The sequence below is a fragment of the Rhineura floridana genome, chromosome 7 (assembly GCF_030035675.1).
Source record: "Rhineura floridana isolate rRhiFlo1 chromosome 7, rRhiFlo1.hap2, whole genome shotgun sequence".
NCBI classification, from domain to species: Eukaryota; Metazoa; Chordata; class Lepidosauria; order Squamata; family Rhineuridae; genus Rhineura; species Rhineura floridana.
The window spans coordinates 123,545,700-123,562,995 of NC_084486.1; the positions used below are offsets into that span (position 1 = coordinate 123,545,700).

Sequence of the window (17,296 nt, forward strand, 5' to 3'; positions counted from 1 at the left end):
CAAACAGAAAAGGTAAAGTAGAAAGTGAGGCTGATATAAGAGTTAACAAGAAACCTTCCCCAGTTGCTTTTCAGCTCAGGCTTACACTTAAGGGTTAAAGCCAGTGAGTACAGTACTGGTTCCTAGACAGGCACTGAAATGAGGAAAGTTGTTTGGAAGGATGGGAGCCTACCGCATTTTTCGATCTTGTGAGTTAAAATATGTGTGAACTGCTGTACTATATTTTACTTGGGGGACATACTCATGTTATATCCAAATCTGTGGTTCAGTGAACTGTGTTATGAACTGCTACCGTATTGACTAGAGATGGGGGAGAAATTCAATTCTGTTTGCATTTAAAGGTGAACCTATGAAATCCACACTTTCCAAAACAATAAACTGAAACATAGCCATCCTTCAAAATTCACACTTACCTGAATTTTGCGATGTATTCTCCAATCAAACAGTGTTTACAGAAATTCATATATTAGGTGAAAATGTGTATAAAAATGAAAGCATTTATGAAAATAACATACACAAGGCATTATATTAGGGGAAATTGCTCGCAAAAATGTGTACATTAGTCAAAATTACATACAGAAATGTGTTTATTAGGAGAAATGAACATTAAAACACTGATGAATTTTCATGAGGATTTCATTTTTAAAAATTTGCAAATTGCTACAGGAATTGTGGAGAACATGCATGCATGTAGGCTATGTACTTGTACACACAAAGCTGACAAAGGCATTGGGGCTGGCTGAGATGACAGGCACAGTACCTCTCCCCCATTTATGTTGCTTCTACATGGGATTTGAAGGTCTGAAAAGAGTGACAAATCTTCTCTGATCTACCACTCTCCTCATCACTGGGTGTCTGAGTGCACAGATATGCATATGTAGTTGCATTTGGATGTCTGGGTCGCAGCAAGAATAAAAAACTACAGATACATACATACATCTGTATTCATCTGTTCGAAGAATACTCAAGGCAATGCATAACTATACAAAATAATACCTAAAGAGGTGCAGAGCATCTTGAAAAAGCAAATTAAAACATCTGCCTCTAAAACCTCTTAGTCAATGTATTCAAGTTACAGATAAAGGTTATTGCTTAATATTCAAGTAATCGATATAAATTACTAACATAATCAATGAGGATACCAATAATATAAAACTGAACAAGTAGTTCTCCAAGGATAGTATATCTGAATAGATTAAAATACACATCATGTGTATCAGATGGAAAGTACTGTTGTTTTACATTATATGAGATCACACAGTAACTGTAGAGGACCAGTGGTAGGAACATCCCATTAAAGATATTTGCAACTCTTTGTACAAAAATGTAATATCATCAGCACATAAAATACACTTAGGAGGGAACTAGTCTGTTCCTTCCTCCAGAGATTTCTCTACACCAGCTCTTGTGATCCACTTGTAACTTGCCTAGTCGCTATTCATCCACCCCTGAAGGTGGGAGAATCAAGATAAAGGGCCTTACAGACTACAAAGTGTTCATTGACCATGCTGCTTTTCCTTGAAACTCACACCTAGGCTTTTTAAAAAACACCTTGGCTCCTAATCCCAAAATGATGTAGTTTGGATTACCTTCTATCCATTACACTAGAAGCACAACCATCCATGCCATTCTTCCTCTGACAACATCTTTTTGCTGTTGCTGCCTTTGAAAGTAGTGCAGGACTAGACCACATTGTGAGTTTTCTCCTCCTAGGTCAGCCTTTCCCAACTAGTGGGCCACCAGATGTTGTTGGACCACAATTCCCATCTTTCCTGACCATTGGCAATGCTGGCTGAGGCTTATGGGAGTTGTGGTCCAACAACATCTGGTGGCCCACTAGTTGGGAAAGACTGTCCTAGGTACACCTTTTATTTACTATTCTGATGTTCCACCTTCCTACCTTATCTCCAGAGGGGGGATGGGGGCTCTCTGCCATTACCTCCATTAATGAGCACTCCCCGACAATCAGAACAGACTGTAGCATCAGCAACAAGAGTGGGAAAAGCAAACAACTTATTGAGATGTTTTAAGATTTTGTTCAGAACTTTCTTCCTCCCAACATTCTCTCCTTCCTCAGGAGGGAAACAAACAGAGGGAAATGGCTCAGGGATGCTGGCGATTAGCCCATTGACTGTCCACCATATCCAATTAAAGTGCCTGCCTAAAATCTAGGAGAGGCCAGACTGAGTCCTTGGCTAGGGATCAGATTGGCAAATTATCACAATGGGACTGCAACCAAACAAAATACTGTCTTTATCGGAATTGAAATAGTATCTTACATGACTCAAGCAGCTTGTTATGTTCTGGGACACAGATTCTGTGCACTGCGTGCAAAATTTACTATGAGCAACTGGACAAAACAGGTAATTGTTCATCATAGGTTGGAACAAAAAACATCAATATCCCTAAAGATTATTTCATCTACTTCCTGCAAGGAACAAAAGCCACTCTGGAATAAAGGCGAGCACAACGTATTTTGTCACCTAAATAATATTTTTACTGGGCAACTCATAAATATTGTAAAAACAATTTGGATTTTAAAGGGCAGCATGTTAATACTGCCATAAACAAATAAAGATGAGGAGCTACTCTCCCACTATATGGATTTCAATCCAGAGTGTCCTCAGCAGGACTGAACAGAATTATTGTCCAAGATGGTCTACTTCAGGTGCAGCCCTCAGCACCACAGCCCATGTTGTTGCAGAGGATTCCCAAGCCCAGGAATGGTTTTTCAGGGGAACACAAGGAGCTACAGCAGGAGACAGGACCATATTGTTCAAGTAGAATTGCAGTTGCACTTCTCTGGATCCAAGTCTGTGACAGTGTAAAACTGCATGGGCCACAAATTAGAATGAGAGACATTTTATGTCATTTTATGTTGCAGTCTATGACTGGTGAGGCAAGTGTATCTTGCCTAGGGCATTTGTTTAAAGTATCTATCACAAGGTGCCTTTTGTGAGTGATATATTCAGCTCAAACCACAGTACACCTGAAAGTAGTTCCCATAACTGTCAGGTAGACTAAAGGTGAATTAAGTTCATTTTGAGGTAGAACTTTGAACACTTTTTATGTTTATCTTCACATTCACTCCCTCACAACCCCTCTCTCCCCAGCAGGAGGCCCAAACCCTTACATTTCTTTTTTTTTTTTAAGTAAGTAAATCAGATATCTTTAAAGAAAGAAAGCAGAATGTGTAGGCAACATTCTGAGGCTTAATAGGCAGATATGGAGGCACTGCTGTTGCTAGGGATGCTTAGTCAATCACTGTCACTAAGCAATCAGAAGGAAGGAATGTGAGGCACTTTCTGTATCTTCCCTGCTGAATAGATTTGCTGTCTTCCAATAGAAGCAGCTTGTGGCAAGAAATAAAAATACAGGAACAAAGCCTTGTGCCCTTAACAACTATTTGTTTATTTTATTTAACAAATTTTATACATTGCTTGATTGTAAAAAGGCTACTAAGCAGTTTACAAACAAACATTAAAATTATTTATTGATAAAACAGTTAAAACCAAATAGCTTAAAACATTTTTAAAAACAATAGTAACAGACTAAAAAAAATTAAAACATATTAACATCTCTGTGTCTGGATAGGCTTGCCCAAACAAAAAAGTTTTAAGCAGGTGCCAAAAAGAAGACAGTGAAGGGGCCTGCCTGAGGTCAATAGGCAGAGAGTTCCAAAGAGTAGGTGCTGCCACACTAAAATAATGATTTCTTACAAATGCAGAACAAGCATTATGCAGCACCTGTAACCAGTGCTGCAGACTGAAGCGCTCAAGTGGGCACACATGAGGTAAAGAGGTCTAGCAAGAAAACTGGTCACAAGGTGTTAAGGACTTTATATACCAATAGTAACAACCTGAACTTGGCCCAGTAACAAATCGGCAAACAGTGCAGATTCCCGAGCAGAAGTGTTATATGCTGACATGGTCTCACTCCTGTCAGCAAACTGCCTGTGGCATTCTGCACTAACTGCTGTTTCTGGGAAGCCCCACATAAGAGTGCACTGCAGTAATCCTGTCTTGAAATCACCAATGCCTGAACTACCGTGGTCAAGCTCCCTCAATCCAGGAATGGTCATAGTTGTCTTACCAGGTGCAGCTGATAAAAGGTACTTCTAGCCACAGAGTACCTGGGCCTCCAGTGACAGAGCTGGATCCAGAAGCATCCCCAGATTGCATATGTGTTCCTTCAGAGGGGGTGCAATCCTATCAGGGCAGGCAATTGACCAATTTCTTTGACATGGGAACCATTCAACCACAGTCCCTCTATCTTGCCAGGATTCAAGCTCAGCATATTTTCTTTCATTCATCCCACCACTACATTCACATACCAGTCCAGGGCCCGCACAGCCTCTCCTGATCCAGATGTTATGGAGAAATAGAGCTGAGTGCCTGGAAACCCCTACTGACAGCTCTCAGCAGCTTCATATAGATATTAAATAGCATTGTGAATAAGATGGCATCCTGTGGCACCTTGCAGCACAACTGCCATGGGGATGAAAGAAAATCACCCAATGCTACTCTCTGGACTCAGTCCTATAGGTAGGACTGGAACCACCATAACATGGATGCCCCCAATCCCATTCCATGGAGCTGGTTCAGGACGAACCTATGGTCAATGGTATCAAAAGCCATCAAGAGATTGTTGTAAGCTGCTTTGAGACTTAATTTGATGAAATACAGGATATAAATTTTAATTAAAAAAAATAAAACAAGTAAACATGCTTTCTCCTCCCTTTGTGTCCTCTGCTTAATTAAAAAAATAAGCAAACATCTGGAGGGCCACAGGTTCTCTACCCCTGCCTTAGAGGGTAGATGTATATTCTTTATAGAACAAGATGCAACTAATTTCATAACATAGAAAAAGCATCCAAATATATCAATGGCAATCCTATCTCTGATCTGTCAAGAGCTTAAGATACAGACAAACATCAACTTCTGTTAAGTAGTTCAAAAGCACCAGATATGAATTTAGGAAGCAATGCCCTTGCCTGCCTATAGAGCAGACAAAGCAAACACCATATCCACAGCCAATACTGCACATTTTGAGGCAGTAAATGTCTAGTACTTAGGTCATCCAAGGCTGTTTTTTTACTACATTCCATACAGCCTTTTAAATGTAAAAAAAAAAAAGTCAAACTTAGTATCATGCATCCTTCCAATATGTCTGAGACAAAGTGTTATTGGAAGCCTAAGCAGATTCACCTGGCAAGGTACGAAAAGGGTGAGTTTGGAACTCAATATTTTCATACCTTGCCAGGTGAATCTGCATTCTCTTAACTGAGGAAACTTCTATGGGGTGCACTGATGCCATCTCCCTAAGAATATTAATTGGCCAGGGTAAATGTTGAAAACAAAATTACAGTAGTTTAGAAAGGAAAGTGGGATATGTAAACAGAATACCTAGGCATCTCAAGTAAATGCTTTAAGAGAAGACCACACAAGATATTCAAGGAAACAGGAAAACAGATATAATGTTAATACTCAATTGGCACAGTGAAATAGGGCTTCAGTTTCACTTGGACATCTACAATCGGTTCCAAGCACCATTTTTAGAAACACTGAAGCCATAGATTTGTTGCAGCTTAGATAGCACACACTCTGGAGGTGGGGAAGGAAAGGAAATCAGTCCCTGAACACACTTTTTAAAAAAACAAACGAAAACTTTATCATATTAGAAATGGCCATTCTGATGTAATCTCAGGGGCCCTGCAGGAAGGATATAGAAAATACCATATTCCTATCCTTCTCACAATTAAACTGGGGCAGAGAAAAAACTAGAAAAATAGAATCATATCTTACAGAAAAGAGGATTGTGAAAGTCTCCAGGCACAATCCAATGTGGAGTTATATCTGCTTAAGCCCATTGACTTCCATGGCCTTAGGCCATGTGTTGGATGATACCCTTTCACTTTAAATGACAAACTTATGGAACAGCGCCTTCCTCAAAAGTTGTGTCACAAAGACATATTTTCTTCATCAAGTTTCTTATTTTTATGTGCTCCTATTAACCTGGTTATCTCTTACCATACCAGAGACAATGTTTAACACAATGTACAATAACTTGATAAAGTTTCACTGAATTATTTGAGGGTCTCCCTTGGTTCAGTCATCTTAAGTGGGCCTTCAAGTTTCAAGGCAGGTCATTTATCAGAGAGTTTACAATCTGTCTTCTAGTTCCGCCAATGGCTACATTCTCATAAAGTAAGATTTATTACTTGTAGGTGCTGTCAGCAAGCCACCTCATGACAATCTCCAGAACAAAGTATCACAGTCCATTTTACAGGATACCCAAGAAAGATGATGTAGTGAAGCAAGACAGGTACAAAGAGAAACAATATTGCCCCAAAATACTTCTAGGTCAAAATCACAATACTAATAAAAGGTCATGTTTCAAAGGTATCAGATCATAAAATATGAAGAGAAGAAAGTCAGTGGGGGAAGAAATAGGCAATCCTAGTCAAAATGTTTTTCAGTTAATTTAGTACACTGGGGTAGGAAGCCCTTTTAAAAAAATTCCTGGGCACTACATTACCATTTTTAAATTAAGTGGTGCTTAATAAGTAATAATTAAATGTTTAAATTTATTAAATTGAGTAGTTGCTTTTCTCCACAAAAGTGAACCAAAGCAACTTAGAATCAATACAAAAGATAAAACCAGTAAAAAGACTTAACCAAAATAAAAAGTTAAAAAACACATAAATATAACAGTTGTGGAACAACGCACCCCCTAAAAGAGGCTACAACATCAAGAATTCTCCAAAATCCCTTCAAAATTAGGAACCAAATGCCTGGGAGAAGAGAAATGTTTTTGCCTGGTGTCTAAAAAGAGATAATGATGGTGCCAGGTGTGCCTCCCTGGAGAGAGCATTCCATAAGCGAGGGGCCACCACTGGGAAGGCATGCTCTCATGTCACAGATGCTAAATGTAGGGTTGAGGTTGGTTCATATAAGGAGAGGCGGTCCTTGAGGTATTGGGGTCCTGAGCCCTATAAGGCATTATAGGTTCAAACCAGCACTTTGAAGAGTCTGGGAATGAATTGGTAGCCAGTGCAGTTGTGCTAGAATTCGTGTTATGTGCTCAGACTGTCTTGCCCCAGTGAGCAATCTGGCTGATGAATTCTGCAGCAGCTGCAGTTTCCAAACTGTCTTCAAAGGCAGCACCACAAATAACACATTGCAGTAATCTAGTTTAAAGGTTACCACGGCATAGACAACAGAAGTCAGGCTATACCTATCCAGACAGGATTGTACCTGGGCCACCAGCCAAAGCTGATGGAAGGCACTCCTCACTGCTGAGGCCACTTGAGCCTTCATCAACAGTAATGGATCCAGGAATGCCCCCAAGCTATGCACCTGCTCCTTCAGAGGGAATACAACCCCATCAAGAGCAGGTCACATCCCCTCCATCCGGTCTAGGGAACCACCCACTAACAGGGCCTTGGACTTATCTGGATTGAGCTTCAGTTTATTGGCCCTCATCCAGTCCATTACCAAGACAAGACATGAGTATAGCGCATCCACTGCCACACCTGAAGATGTAAAGGGCAGAGTTGTGTGTCTTCAGCATATTGTTGACAATGTACTCCATATCTCCAGATGACCCCACTCAACTGTTTAATGTAGATGTTAAACAGCATGGGGGATAAAATTGAACCCTGAAGAACCCCACACTGAAGACTCCACAGGGCCAAATAATACTCCCCAAGCACCACCCTCTGAGAGTGACCACCAAAGTAGGCCCAGAACCACTGCAAAGCAGTGCCATTCACCCCCAACTCAGACAGCCGCTCCAGAAGAATACCATGATCAATGGTATCAAAAACAACCGAGAGATCAAGGAGGATTAATAGGGACACACTCCCCCTATTTCTCTCCCAACATAGATAATTATACAGGGTGACAAGACAATTTCTGTGCCAGAACCGGGTCTCAACCCCGATGGAAATGGATCTAGAAAATCCGTTTCTTTCAAAACAGCCTGGATCTGGTCTGCCACCATATGTTCCAGAACCTTGCCCAAGAAGGGAACATTAGCTACTGGCTGATAATTGTTTTGATTTTCCAGATCCAGGGAGCGTTTGTTAAGGAGTGGTTTTTTCTTAAGGACTGCCGCTTTTAGGCAGGCATGCACCACCCGCTCTCGCAATGAGGCTTTAATCACCTCCCTAGCCCAGCCAGCCATCTCTTCCTTGTTAGTTTTTATCAGCCATGAAGGGCAAGGGTCAAGAGCACCTGTGGTTGCCCGAACTGAGCCAAGCACCTTGTCCGTGTCCTTGAGCCCTGAAACTCATCCAACACAATGGGACTAGACAGAGCCCTGGACACCTGTTGAGATTCATCTGCTCTAACAGTGGAGTCAAGGTCCTGGCAGATGCAAGTGATTTTATTTGAAAAAAATCACAGTTCCACCACCTCCTTTGGGTCAGACTATAAAAGGTCCAGCACCATCTGGAAAAGCTCTGCTGGATGACACAGTGAGGAAGCAATGGAAGCAGCAAAATATGTCTTCTTCCCCGCCTTCACTGCCACTGAGTAGGCTCAATAATACTTACCAGTGTTTGGTTGCATTCTTCTGGAATTTACATATTTCAGAGATCTGTACATTTGTTTCATGATATAATATTTACTTTACCCACTAAAAATTGTCAAATTGAATAGATGGGATATGAATAGGCCCAAAGGCAAATTCAAGGCCAAACTAGATGTAAATTGTGTGTATGCTTTTAATGTGTCTGATTTGTGTTGTTTTAATAGCAACAGGGTAGCAGAAGTGATCAAAATAGGGATTGTTCTGCAGGAGGGGGATAGGGATAACCCATTTTTCATTGTTCCAGTGAAAATCATCACATCATGAAGCTAGTTGCCCTAGCAGGAATGCTTCCATTGGCAGTTTGATGGCTGCTATTTAAATACCAAATATCAGATACATTAAATGCATGTATTCACTTAACATGTCTAGTTAGGCCCTCAGTAGAGCCCTTTCGTTCATTTAAAGGTTCATTTAATAAACACAGTAGGGAGCAGACTCTGTCCTTGGCCTATGAACTTCACTGGACACCATTAGTATGAAGATATATTAGGCACTCAATAAATATGTGTAGGTCAGGCTTGGAAGCTACCACTGTGATGCCATCTCCCCGTACATATTAGCTGAATGTGCTTTTGAAAAGGACTTAGTGTTGTAGTGCACTGTGCTATCATTTCATGTGCATATTCTGATACGTTATAAAGGAAGGCTAGTATACTCATTTGACAACCTGTCAAATCAATCTGAGGTAAGTAGATATGGCAGGGAATGAACGAGGTAAATGGCTGATTTTCTGCCTTGTTTTCATCATGAGTCTTGTGTATGGATGAACACTATAATCTGCCTTACAAATGCAGAAGTTATGCATGCAAGCAATCATCGTAGTAGGGGTGGATAAACAATTGGAAAATGGCACTGACTGCTGAAGTTCAGAGAAAAGTTTGAGTTCAACGGCCTAGCACTATAGGCTTCCTGTACCTGGCAATGACCCTTATTCAATCCATTCCAGGATATTTTAAGCTGTTAGTGGCTCTGTCCTTCTGCAGTTTAAGGAGCCCTTCAGTGCTATTAATTAGGACTGGTGGAACTGCTTTCCCTCCAAAACTAATTAATCCTCCAAGGACTCTTTAAGCTTCAAAGGGGTCACAGCACTTAAAAGCTTATCGCACCTTGAAGTGTGTGTATGTGGGTATTTAGTATTGACAGATATTCATCACTATTAGGAGCTCAAGCAGGCCAGTTTCCACCCCCCTCGGGTTTTCCTTCCCTGTCCCCTGTATCTGATACTCAACTTCTCTCAACATTCTGTGCCTCCTGGAGGGTAACAGTCATGTGCAACTTTATTTGGGAGGGGGTGTCTGTGTTCTGTTTAATTTATAATCCTTTTTCATGTCTGGCACAGTGCCATCCACTTTGCTATTAGAGGAAATTACTGGATTTTCATGTATTTTAAAGAGATAGCTTCCTACCAAAATGCTTCACATTTCAGTCTTCCAGTTGTTAAAACTCATTCTTCCCATTCTGGTACACACAGATGCACACACCAGACATACAAAGTTCATGGGAACATTGTGCTTATATCGAAAACCACTGGAGTAAACAATACTTGGAAAGAAAACACTGCCTTTAGTTTTGTCTGTAAAACAAGAAAAACTGTTTTCTTGCAGGGGCAGGGGGGACTCAATAGATTAATTGATGGTAGTTGGCAAGAAACCAACAAAAATTGGAGAAATGTTTGCTTCGTGATATTACAGACAAGGCCAATTTGTTGGAGTTGCCATCCTTTCTAGTGATTTTGGGAGGGGTGGGCAGAGAAGAAACCAATGAAACTAATGTTAAGATCTGGAGAGTTCAGAGCTCAAAATAAAATATTCTGGTTGCTGTAATGCAGGCAGTTTTTATATTTCTTAAAATGTTTACTTTTACTACATTCCAGTCATTTTCTGGCTATAATCAAGCATGGTCGCAGAGCTACAAATCTGTGATTTATCCAAGGCTATTGTAATTCAACAGTATATGATTCTCAGTTCTACAGACTTTTGAATACTTCTGTTAACAACTGTGAGGGATACAGAGACTAAGGGCTCATCTACACAATGGTTTACCGTGTGTTTGGTGCTACTCACATCTTTAATTTTGCATGGTTCACATGACCTTACCAGCAAACAGAAGCTAACACATAATTTTCCCCTTGTAAATCCATACTAACCCAATCTGCTGATGATATGAAAAGAGGAGAAAAAAGTCTCCACTCCGTTTCTCTATTGGTTGCATACAGTTTGCTCTGATGCTTTTAGGTGGGTGTGTCAATCATTCCCCTCACCATGCCCACTATCTCCTCCTCCTTTCATTTTGTTTCCTGTGGGCTCACAAGCAACTTCTGGCTGCTCTCCTCCATTGTACTGTCCATAGGCAGGGAAAACACAGATATTCACACTTTAGGGTTGTTGTTTTTAAAGGAACCTATTGCAGCTTGTAGAACAGTCTAAGCATGCTTGATCACCTAGCAACCATAGGGGGTGGAAATGTGGGCCACAAGGAAACAACAAGACTAATCCTTACCAGGATTGTGTGTATGGGAAAAAGCAATTGGCAGCTACCATTGAGCAGGAACTGTGTATGGTGCAAATCTATAACAAAGGTAAAAGCACTGTATTTGCTATGAAGAAATGCTCCCAGGTAGATGAGTCCTAAGGCTGAAGTCCTAGCCCAACTTACTGGGGAATAAGCCCCACTGAATTCAGTAGGACTTGCTCCTTAGTAGACATGGGTAGGATTGCACTGTAATATATTTTATCCACAGGAATAAAACCTGAAATCTCATTAAAAGCATGATGTAACATAGTAATAGTGTAATTAGGGTTGCCAGGACAGAAGTATCCCAAACCCTAAGATTTCAGGGGTGGGCTCTAGTAATGTCATGGGGGTGGGGCCTAGTGATGTCATTAAGCATGCTACATTAAGCATCACAGTTGCTTGGAGCATACAATTCAAACAAAAACATTTCTCTGATTAGAAATTAAGATACAAATCTTAACTGAAAGATAGTGTTCCTGGGTCCAGCTGAAGTGACAGATTGTTCCTTCTCACCTACTTAGAGAGCTTGGGTAGGGAACATTTACTCTAGTCTACTTGCTTCTGGCAAGAAGTGTTTAAGTGCCCTCAGATCAGGCCAGACATCAGAAGACTTCTGTAGAAGAAAGGAGCCTAGTGTTGGAGAGATGTTAAATGGGAGCACTCAAGAGTAAAGATGTATGCCCCGAAGGTTGCAATTCTAAACACACTTACTAAGCCCCAGAGAACTCAACAGGACTTACTTATCAGTAGATATGGTTTGGATTATGCTGTTGATAAAGCTTGACTAGGGATCCTAGTTAACGTACTAAACCGTTGCCTGACCACGATAATGGACTGGATGGGGGCTAATAAACTGAAGCTCAATCCAGACAAGACCGAGACGCTGCTGGTGAGTGCTTTCACTGCCCAGATGGAGGATGTTCATCCTGTTCTTGATGGGGTTACACTCCCCTTGAAGGAACAGGTTCGTAGCTTGGGAGTTCTTTTTGATCCTTCCTTGTCTCTCGAGGCCCAGGTGGCCTCGGTGGCACGGAACGCTTTCTACCATCTTCGATTGGTAGCCCAGCTACGTCCCTATCTGGACAGTGATGACCTCGCCTCAGTTGTTCACGCTCTGGTAACTTCTAGGTTGGACTACTGCAATGCGCTCTATGTTGGGCTGCCCTTGAAGATAGTTCGGAAACTACAGTTAGTCCAGAATGCAGCGGCCAGACTATTGACGCGGACCAGACGGTCCGCTCATATAACACCTGTTCTGGCCCGTCTGCACTGGCTTCCTATTTGTTTCCGGGCTAAATTCAAAGTGCTGGTTTTGACCTATAAAGCCCTACATGGCATGGGACCGCAATACCTGGTGGAACGCCTCTCCCAATACGAAACTACCCGTACACTGCGCTCGACATCTAAGGCCCTCCTCCGAGTGCCATCACATTGAGAAGCTCGGAGGGCGGTGACTAGATCCAGGGCCTTTTCGGTGGTGGCCCCCGAATTGTGGAATAGTCTCCCCGATGAGGTACGCCTGGCGCCAACGCTGCTATCTTTTCGGCGCCAGGTGAACACCTTTTTATACTCCCAGGCATTTTAAAAATTTTAAATATTCTTTTTAAAGAAATTGTTTTGTAGTGTATTTTAAAACAGTGTTTCATTGCTGGTATGTTCTGATGTTGTTTGGTTTCTGTTCTTTGTTTGTTTTGCTTTTTGATTTTCTTATATTTGTTCTATTCATATATTTTCTTGTTTATCCTCTATGTACACCGCCCAGAGAGCCTTTTTGGCTTAGGGCGGTATATAAATTAAATAAAATAATAATAATAAATAATCCTCTGCAAAGATATCCATATCGAAGCAGGTTTGGCAACTTCCTGCCTGGAATGGCCTGCCCCTGCCTTTTAACATGGCTGCTCCAACCTTTTTTACAGACTTGACCCTTCACTTCAGAAAGAGGTTTGAGAAATGAGTAAGAGTAAGAAGATTCTCTACCCTTTCTGCTGACCCTATGCGCTGCAATAAACTCACTTTGACAGCTGACCCAATTCCAGGGAGTAATAATTGACAGAGAGAAAACACACATGGTTTGGTCTACCATCACAGGCAGTAGCCTGGGAACAACAGCAATTGCAGCAACACTTCCCAGTATGTGAATTCTCTTTTACCACTATTGGGCAAGAAACAAATGGTCAAGCAACCAACAAGGTGCATCATCAGTGGGTTTAAGGGGGTTGAGCTGAGTGCATGGAACCACTGTTGTTGCTCCTATGGATGTAAGGGAGTGAGGTAAAAGTAAATGAAAAAGAAAAATACAGTGATGATTTCCTAAATGTAATACCATACCAACCACAACAAGATTCCTACAAGTAAGACAGAAAACTCAGCATCCCACAACCAGTGAGGGTTCCTAACCAAAACAAAACAAAAAATCCTGGCAGCCAGTCAGCCAAGGTCACAGAAATCCCCATGCAGCACAACCGGACTCAGGGGCTGCAGTTCGTACAGAATGCTGTGGCACAATTGTTGACATGAGTGAGACCCTATCAGCACATAACACCTCTGCTCTGAAATCTGCACTGGTTGTTGATTTGCTACCAGGCCAAATTCAAGGTGTGCTTTCCAGGTTACAGGTGCCACATAGTAATTGTTCTGCTCTTGTAAGAAATCGATCCTTTAGTGTGGCAGCACCTTCCTGCATCCTGGAACTTCCTGCATATTGACATTATGCAGATGCCTTCATTGTTCTCTTTTTGGTACCTCCTAAAAACATTTTTGTCTACCCAGGCATGTTGAAGTTTTTATGTTTTTTATCTGTTTTTAATTCATTGTTGGTTTTATTATTTTGAATGTTTTAAACACCTGTCTTTAACTGTTTTTGCCAATAATTTTATCGTTTTGATTCCTTCTGTAAGCCGCTTTGAGGTTTTTTACAATAAAGTGATAAATGTAAAGAAAATACATAAATACATTTCGGAGTCACTGTGGCCCTTGGGACAAAGGAATCTGCCTTATACTGACTCAGGCCATTTGGTACCATCTAGCTCAATACTGATGACATGGACTAGCGTTGGCTCTCCAGGATTCCAGGCACGTTACCAAATTCTTCCAAGCTACACATGAAATGGATTGGACTATGTAAGCCCAACCCAAATTGTGTTTGCATTTTTACAAATTTGTAGGGCAGTACAACATCTCAGAGAGGAGGTCAGGTCTCCTGCTCCCCTGGTGCATTCACTATAGCTGTCCAATTTCCCTGCTTTTTAAAGTTTGATAGAAATATCTGTGGGCTATAGGTACGTTCTTAAACCACAAGGTTTTTTGCCTATGAGTGAATATATATGACATTTGTTCTTGTCCTGGTCAGTCTACATACAGGTATGATTTTGCTGTATGTGAATGGTATCAGTTCCTTAAGCAGCTTGTTTCGGTATTTTGCCTCTGTGCAACCTTCTGTTTTGCTTTCCTAGGAATACATTGTTTCAGTATCCTCGTTTAAAAGCTAATAGTTCCTAACTTCAGCTGCAAATCTCTTATCTACTGTGTAGTTCAACCTACCTTGAGAAAAGAAGAGTTGGAGGCCAAATACTCAAGTTGGTTTTATCTCAGAGTGCCCTTGAAGAACAATCTATATTTCAAATGTGCTAGGCTCCGTTTCTTCTGTTTTTACCAGTTCATTTGGTGCCTTCTGTTCCCCCCCTTTTTCTCAACTTGGATTGGGGCATTAGCTTTGCATACAAGAGTATTATGCATGCAAGAGTATTATGCTGTCCCCGCCCCCCCCCCCGGCAAAGCAAGAGTGAGAAGCTATCTGCATGGCAGGGAAGGACCATAGCTCAATGGCAGATAACGTAACAGGGGCAAAATTCAATCTGAAGAGTTGCTGCCAGTCATAGTATGGGCCACTGGTCTGATTTATTCCAAGATAGCTTCATTGTTGACACCTGTCCAACAGACAGGGGGAATGGAAAAGGTCCATAAATGTACTACTGAGTGCCCATCTTCTTACTGCACTCACAGGCCTGTGGATTGGGACTAAAAACAGGTATGCAACTGAGGCTGCTTTGTGCAAGCAATTACTCACACCAACAGTGCAGCAGAAGTGTGTGAGTTTTTTGTGGGGCTGAGTAAAGTTTACATGAAAAGCCATTATGTGACAAAGCCTTGTGTGTTGTGGCTTCAGCCTCAGGTGATCCTACCAATCCCGGGGCTAATCACCAGCTGAGAGGCTGGGCCATGTTCTTGACTGATGCCGAGTGTAGGATTATGGTGGATTATGGCCTGCAGAACCTGAACCAGGACCCTTGTAGATGTTTTTCCCCAAGTCTAACTTGACAGAGAAATTAATTGTTTATTTTTTCTGTATAACTTTGCTGTTGTAACTAAACTGGCAACTACAATGGGAAAGGGCTGCAGCCCAGTGGTAGATCACATGCTTTGCATGCAAAAGGTTCAATCCCTGGTGCCTCTAAGTAGGGCTGGGAAAGACGTCTTCCTGAAACCCTGGAGAGTCACTGAGCTAGACTGACCAATTGGCATGACTTGGTATAAGGCAGCTGCCAATGCTCCTACTTTGCACTTGTGCTGTAAACCAGGAGTGCAACCTAGGATGTTTTCTATATAGGGCTGGCCTGAAATACCCCCTCCCCCCACATACTTTTTCAGCTTGCTTTGCAAGGAGTTTAATCGGGTTTTTTAGGAGTGTGTGTGTGTGTGGAAGTGGGGGAGGGAAACTTACTAACAGTAGAGGCGGTGGTTGTGGCAGCAGATGCAGTGCTTGTTTCAATGGCTGCCAGTTGGTGGCTGCCATTCCCTCCCATACACAGTTCCCCCTCAGAGAGCCAGTACATCATCACGAACCATCATTGCTAGGGGACCTTGTGGGATGGGCAAGGAGAATGGTTGCTACCATTTACCTACTTTTCCACATCGACAGCTTATCTGTTCAAATGCATTTTGTTTCTTTTTTTAAATCTACTTTTGTTTGGACAAATGTACAAGTTGAGTAGGGAGGTAATGGGCAAGCAAGCAGGAAGGGCTGTTCCTAAAATAGGATTGGGCCCCCCAAAGGGATAGCAGACCTTCCTTCTAAGACTACTTCTTGCCAGCCACCTGCCAAAATACAAACTCCCCCCTTTTCTCTGGGAAAATATTGAAGTGCCAAACTATTTTCTATAGTCCCCTCTCAGATAGATGGGGTATAACCCCCAAAATATATGTGGGTTTAGACCTTTTATCTACCATACCAGTCCATTGAAAAAGTGCTTTCTGCTATCAAACTGTACACAGTATCAATAGAGAGATTATGTTGCATATACAGAGCGTGTATTTGCAACAATATTATCTCCTTCCAACTGTCTTAAGTGAAAGGCTGAGCAGTGCTGGAGCAAATTAAACAGTCTAACAGTTAAACCATAAGAACAACTGGAGGTGTTTTTTTTTAATGTAGTCAGACACTACATGTAGTTAGAGGATAGTCACAGGCATTCACAATAAAGATAGAACATTACATAGAACATTGCTTGTGGCTCAGACATGACCCATGTGAGGAAGAGCACAGTATGGCAATAAACATTCTACACTTTCCTTGATGCAGGCCAGCCCTGCATCAGTACTGCTTCCTGAAGTGCCTTCATTAGGATGCTCGAGAGAGCAATACATGAATGTGCAATATGGCATTTTGCTGTCAAGGTCAGAAGGCAAATTAATTTAATCCGCTCTGAGACAGACTGCATGAAACAAACCCATAATATGATTTCTTATCCACAACAATGCTGTGCTACTCATATATTGAGTATATGAGTATATTTAAGTATACTGATGTAGGATGGAAACAAACAATGGCAATTTTAACTCTCTAGGTTACCAGTAGGGGGAGGGATGAAATCTTTCCCATTTAAGGAGATAGGGTTGGTCTCTCTGTCTCCATCAGGGATATTTTTGTGCCTTCTGTAAGTAGATGGCAAGTGGGTTGCTCTGTGTCTATCTTGCCATTTCCAGGGTCCCAACCCCCTCAGAGCTTGTTCCTTGCTTGCTTCAGGAGCGCAGGCCACACTCCCTTTCTGTGTATTCCTGTCAGCCCTGAGAAGTCCTGCTCATCATGGGGGAAAGTACATAATCCGGCCCATCATTCCATTGATCCTCCTTCAAAAGGCAGCCTCTATCTTTTTCAGGCTTCCCCTCTGCCTCTTTCTACCTTTCC

At 41.7% G+C, this 17,296-nt stretch overlaps 1 protein-coding gene across 15 annotated transcripts in view; it reads right to left on the reverse strand.

The window, feature by feature from the left end:
• VEPH1 (ventricular zone expressed PH domain containing 1) overlaps positions 1 to 17,296 on the reverse strand; it is a 232,580-nt gene that overhangs the window by 116,010 nt on the left and 99,274 nt on the right. The window contains exon 10 of one of the 15 annotated variants that reach the window (XM_061637147.1): positions 2,539 to 2,830. The exons of the other annotated variants lie outside the window; for them this stretch is intronic. Coding sequence (XP_061493131.1) covers positions 2,777 to 2,830 — 54 coding nt within the window. The 3' untranslated portion in view covers positions 2,539 to 2,776. Of the gene's footprint in view, positions 1 to 2,538; positions 2,831 to 17,296 lie in introns of those variants that run through there. 15 annotated transcript variants of the gene reach the window in all.